Below are 5,956 nucleotides of genomic sequence, written 5' to 3' on the forward strand. Positions count from 1 at the left end.
GTTTTTGAGATTTGATTAGTCCATAAAAAAATTATCTGTCTTAATAATTCTTCTTTGTCTACAGGGTAGAAGTGGTAGCTGAGCATTTGAAGACAGTAGTGAATATGTAAACTTTGAAGGCAATGCTATGAAAGAAGAACCAGTCAAAAATAGAGACAGAAATAAATGCATAAGACTGCCTTATTTTCCTTAGAAACGTTTATAATCTGTTCAGATCTTTTCAAAATCTGTATAATTTCTAAATTCTAGTCATCTTTGTGTCTGTTCAAGCAGGCAGTTGTATTTGGACTGCAGATTTGCTTGGCTGCTTGCAGCTTCATCAGCTGCTGAACACTGAAACGAAGAGAGTTCTACAAGGCACCAGAGAAGGATGATCCTTGGGAACCTCAGTGGATCGAGTGAATTCAGACTCCTGGGTTTTTCTGGAATCTCTCCTCTGCACCCTTTTCTCTTTGTAGTTTTATTGTGTCTTTATATTCTCACCTTGATGGCGAACACAGTGATAGCTTTCATAATAAACAGTGATCGCAGCCTTCACACCCCGATGTATTTCTTCCTCACTCAGCTGTCCTGTTTGGATATCTGCTATTTGTCAGTCATTATCCCAACTATTCTGGAGAACCTGATGGTGGGAACAGTAAGTATTTCCAAGACAAGATGTGCAATGCAAATGTTTTTCTTCCTTTTCTTTGGAGTTGCTGAGTGTTTTCTCTTGGCTGCCATGTCCCTCGATCGTTATTTTGCAATTTGCTGCCCCTTGCATTACACAATTATCATCAGCAGCAGGGTCTGCAGAGGCCTGGTTTTTGGGGCTTACATTTGTGGAACTGCTGTGGGTTTAGTTCACACCCTCATCACCTTCAGCTCTCCCCTGTGTGGCTCTGCCATCGACCACTTCTTCTGTGAGATTCAGCCTGTCCTGGACCTGCTCTGTGGCAGCACCTTCCCGAGGGAGATGCAGGTCATTGTGGTGGCTGTCTTTGCTATCCTGAGTCCTTTCTTACTGATCCTTTATTCCTATATTCGCATCATTTCCACAATTCTTCACATGGCATCAGCTGAGAGCCAGCAGAAGGCGTTTTCCACTTGCTCCTCGCACCTCTTGGTGGTGACTCTGTTCTATGGCACTGCAGGCTCCATGTACCTGCGGCCAAAATCCACCTACTGTGCCTCTGTGGATAAATTCCTCTCCCTTTCCTATTCTGTGGTGACTCCTTTGTTGAATCCCATCATTTATAGCTTGAGGAATAAGGAGGTGAAAGGAGCCCTGAAGAAAAAATGGAGAAAATCTAAGTTAGTGTGGAAATGAAATAGAATATTTGGGTTGTTCCAGGTGTTTGTCGTGGTATTTTTCACCCTAAATTCTTGTTCAGTAAAATTAATTTCCAGATACACTTCAGCTTTTGGGGAGTAAGGAGGGAGAAGAGTGGAGATTTTCAGCTGTAAGAGGGAGTGTTACAAGCTTTGTTAACATTTTGGAAGGAAATTTCTTCCACATACTTAAGAAATTCTGAAATAAATAAAACGGTTTTTTCCCTTTTCTTTGCTATTTTCCAAAAACTTTTAAATTGTGTTTTACTCAGGAGCCTGATTTTACTGAAAGAACTGAGAAGAAAAAGTTTTCATCTGTTTGCATTTATTTCCTGAAAATGTTTAGTAAATGTCTTTGGGGAAAGGAGAGGACATAATTCAGGCTATAATGTGGAGCCCAGGAAATTAATGAGTATTGATTATTAATTCTGAGATTGTTACTGGGGAAAAAAAGAAGAGGTGTGAAAAATTGCATTCCTGCCCCACTGCCTCAAAGATATTTCTTTTATTTTAGAGTCATTGTTTTAAACATGTTAGACCAAGTCTAGACATTTGAAGTACCTAACCACTGTAATGCTCTGTAACTGTTAATAAAATTCTTTATATTACATCCTCAAAACTTAAATTATATTGGAAAGTTAAGGACATGAACTTTTCCTTAAATTAATCCTTCATTCCTGGAAATAACTGTAAATATAAGTATTGTAAATAAAAGTACAGTGTTCTTAATTTGACATCATGTGCATTTTTATCTTGGGAGTTTGTAATTCCACGGAAGAATTGTAAGGTATAATGCTTTGCAGAGGCTTGAAATCTTTGTTTTTAATCACATCTTATTTTGTACCAAAAAATCTATTAAAACAGAAAAATGTAGAATGTTTTTCAGCATTAATTAGAAAAGAAAATGAGCCACCAATAAGAGATTTAATTAATCATATTTTCAAATCTCATCTCTGATTATATTTATAAAATATATTTTACATTTTAATATAAAAGCGTATTTGAGACACATTTTCTATCACTGTTGATGTAATTAGAAGATAATGTACCATATGACTTGAAGGACTTATACTGAGGGGATATTTAATTTTTTTTTTTATAATGGGGGGCAGGATTGATGTTTTTATTATATTTTTACTTTCACTGTGCCAAAGATAAGGAGCAGTGATTCAGTGGTAGCTGTTAAAGGTTGGACAAATAGAGATTTGAAGAAAAATTTAGAAATTCTGTTGTTCAGGAACAATTTACTACACTTTGGATTTACCACTCTATGAATGATGGTTCTGACATCTATCAAATGATTTTTAGCACAGATTGCTAATAATCAGGAATGAGAATTGTGATTTACAACTGGGAGCCACAGCTGCTGTAACAGGCACTCATTATTTTGGAATGGCATTTGTAAGGCAGGTACAGCACTCCTGACAATGATGCCAAACATTCAATTTAGTCATTAAATTTGCCAAATGCCCACATTTAGATGCCAGCTACACTTTCCAGCACATTTGGTCACAGGTTCCATTAACTTTGGATTCGTTTTGGCTGTGGTGGCAATTCAGACACCTGCAAAGTGATGTCAGGGTCTGGAGTCAGATGACATTCCAAATGATTGATATTCCAAATGATTGATATTCCAAATGATTGACATTCCAAATGATTGACATTCCAAATGATTGACATTCCAAATGATTGATATTCCAAATGATTGATATTCCAAATGATTGACATTCCAAATGATTGACATTCCAAATGATTGATATTCCAAATGATTGGTATTTCAAATGATTGATATTCCAAATGATTGGTATTCCAAATGATTGGTATTCCAAATTATTGATATTCCAAATTATTGATATTTAAAATTATTGATATTTAAAATGATTGACATTCCAAATGATTGCTATTTCTGTGCCCAAATTGTCATGGGATGGAGATAAACCACACACACAGAGCTCGGGATTTCCTTTTCCGGGCTTGACTCGACAGCCCAAGGCAGAATTTTGTTCATATCCCAAACATCCTAGGAAATCTTCCTGATATTCAGGTGGAATTTCCTGTGCCTCAGTTTCTGCCTGGTGCCTTTCTGTTGGATCCCATAAATCTGAGTTTTCTGATCTTTCTGTGCTTTCTGGCACTGACCCCCTGAAAAACACTACTTTTGACCTGAGGCCTTGAAAAAGACTTCCAGATTTGAGTAATAAAGTTAAAATCACAAGCGTGTAATTAAATAAAAATGTGTGCTTTCACATGGTAAAAAGTTTTACATTTGAAGTTTTTATAATATAATAGTAAGAAGAAGTAGAAAAATTTAAGTAGTGTCTTTTTCAGTATTCATCTTCCTTCTTCTTCATAGTTTCAAATAGTAGTTTCTAGTTAAACAGTTAATATCACACTGAAAGTCATAAAAAGTTAATTATTAAATTTTAAAAATAAATAAGTGTTATTTCTCTATTAAAATGTTTAACTTTAAAAGACCTTGTAGCTAACTAAATCTGTCTCCATTTTGCTCTCTTCTAGCTGATAGCTAGAAGTGTTACTAAATGTTCTGCACTTTTTAATAAAATTTAATAAACAACCAAGCCCAAACACAAAAAAATCCGTTTCCTTCGTGTATTTTTTAATCCTAACTCTAAGTAAAAATTAAAAAAAATTCCAAACGAGCCACTAATTAAATAATACAAAAGCACCACCACAGTTACACCTTTCCTCCTTGGTCTGACACTGACCCCCTGCCACAGGGTGAGCCCTGCCTCAGATCTTGGAAACAGTTTAAATTTAAGGAATAACTCTGGCCTGCAACTTTTAATGATGGCAAATCAGATCTGTTTAAAAAAATGAAATATTTATTAAACAGACAAGAGATAGAAGATGAAAGATTTTAGATTTACTTACTATACAGTATAAACCTAAAGAACTACTAGTAGATTACAGAATAACATAAAACAGTGCAGTATATCAAGGTAGGTATACTAAAGCTAGCAAAAGAAACAGAATTAATTAGGAATCAAATGTAACTTACCACAGAAATGATGATAATTTACAGATTCCTTCACTTAACCCCAGGGGAGTGACCACAGCAGTGTCCCTGCCCATGGGAGAAACTCCCCACATTTCCAGGGGATGTGTAGAAGATTCCTGCTTTGTGAAAGTTTGCTGTGGCTTTTGTAAAGTTTATAAAGTGATGTGCCTGTCTGTGAGGAATCCAGCTTGTCTTCCAGACCTCACTCCAACAGTCTGATGTTTTTGGGCAGCTGGGAGATGCCAGAGCAGTGTAAACCCCATGGGACCAAAAAACTGCAGGAGAGCTTGTCCTGTTTGAGTTACCTGACCCTGTAAGAGATGAGCTCTAGGGGGGGAATGCCCTGGCACAGGCTCCCTGCAGGCTCTTCTATGGGGTGATAGGATCCCTGTTGGGGAACACGAAAATGGAAAACCTTATAAATGTGATTGCCTGGCAAAAGGTTTTGAGAATATGGAAACTATAAGCAAGATCGAAATGAAAGCCACCTTTGAGATACCAAACCTCAGTTACTGAACAATTAGAAAACAATAGTGTGGCCATCTGAAAATAATCCCCCCTGGATTGAACAATCCCCTCTGCCTGCAGACAGGTCCAAGGGTCAGAAAAGACCCTGCCAGCTTGGTAAAGGGAGTCCAAAGAGTAGCTTTTAGGGTTTAAAGTGTAACACAGTGTGGTAATGTAGTGATTCTTATAGGCTGTGTGTAAATGCTATAGGATTTGTATCTTGTGTTAGATTGGTTAGTGAGATTTAGAATATTCAACACAGAAGATTTATTATATTGTAACAGGAACCTCACTCTCTAATGCTCTTACTGCTCTTACTGCCCTTACCCCTCTCACCTCCTGCCCCCTGCCCTCTCTTTTCTCTTTTTCCTCTTGCCCTCCTGTTCTCACAGCCTGCTCTGAGCTCCAAGCAGGGCCCTTTCACCCACGCCCTTTGCAATAAACCACAAGTTCCAAACCCTGCCTGTAGAGATGTCTCTGTCCTGGCCATCCCCTCTGAGCAGGCCCAGCCACCTCAGCCTGTCCTCATGGCAGGGCTTCTCATCACCTTTGGATCCCCCCAGTGCACCATGCCATCCTTTGTGACCATGTGTGCCACGGGTGCTGCTCCTGGGGAGGTTTCTTTAAACTGTGGAGCTGTGTAGCAGGTCTGGAGGAGAGGACACCGAGCTCACTGTGATTGCACCATCCTCCCGAGGGGCAGGAATCCATCTCTTCACTCTCATGACCAGTGACAGCACTTGAGGAGTGGCTGGAGCTGAGTCAGGGGAGGTTTAGGTTGGATATCAAGAAAAATCTTTTTCACCCAGAGGGTTTTTGGGCACTGGAAGAGCCTCCCCAGGGAAGTGGGCTCAGCACCAAGCCCATCTGAGCTCCAGGAATGACTGGATTTGGACAATGCTCCCAGACATGTTGTGACTCTTGGGGTGCCAGGAGCTGGACTGGATGATGCTGACAGGTCCCTTCCAGCTCAGGATTTTCTGGGATTCTGTGACCCAGCCTTTCTGACAGCCTGTTTGCCAAGGTCCTCCAGAGCTGAGCTCCTCTGTGCCAGCCCTGGACACAAGGGCTGTGATGCCTCAGGTTTCAGCAAATCTGCTCTGAAACAAGACAATTACT

General features: G+C 39.3%; 1 protein-coding gene across 1 annotated transcript; it reads left to right on the forward strand.

The window, feature by feature from the left end:
* The first annotated feature begins 356 nt into the window (after positions 1-356).
* LOC106864000 (olfactory receptor 10C1-like) lies at positions 357-1,355 on the forward strand. Its single transcript, XM_014893587.2, has one exon. The coding sequence runs from the start codon at positions 371-373 to the stop codon at positions 1,307-1,309; it is 939 nt and encodes a 312-aa protein (XP_014749073.1). The 5' UTR covers positions 357-370; the 3' UTR covers positions 1,310-1,355.
* The last annotated feature ends 4,601 nt before the right edge of the window (positions 1,356-5,956 follow it).

The sequence above is a fragment of the Sturnus vulgaris genome, chromosome 27, assembly GCF_052056855.1.
Source record: "Sturnus vulgaris isolate bStuVul1 chromosome 27, bStuVul1.hap1, whole genome shotgun sequence".
Taxonomy (NCBI): Eukaryota; Metazoa; Chordata; class Aves; order Passeriformes; family Sturnidae; genus Sturnus; species Sturnus vulgaris.

Excerpts from the sequence above, each read along its gene's own strand:
- LOC106864000 (XM_014893587.2), top strand. The coding sequence starts at position 371 with ATGATCCTTGGGAACCTCAGTGGATCGAGTGAATTCAGACTCCTGGGT.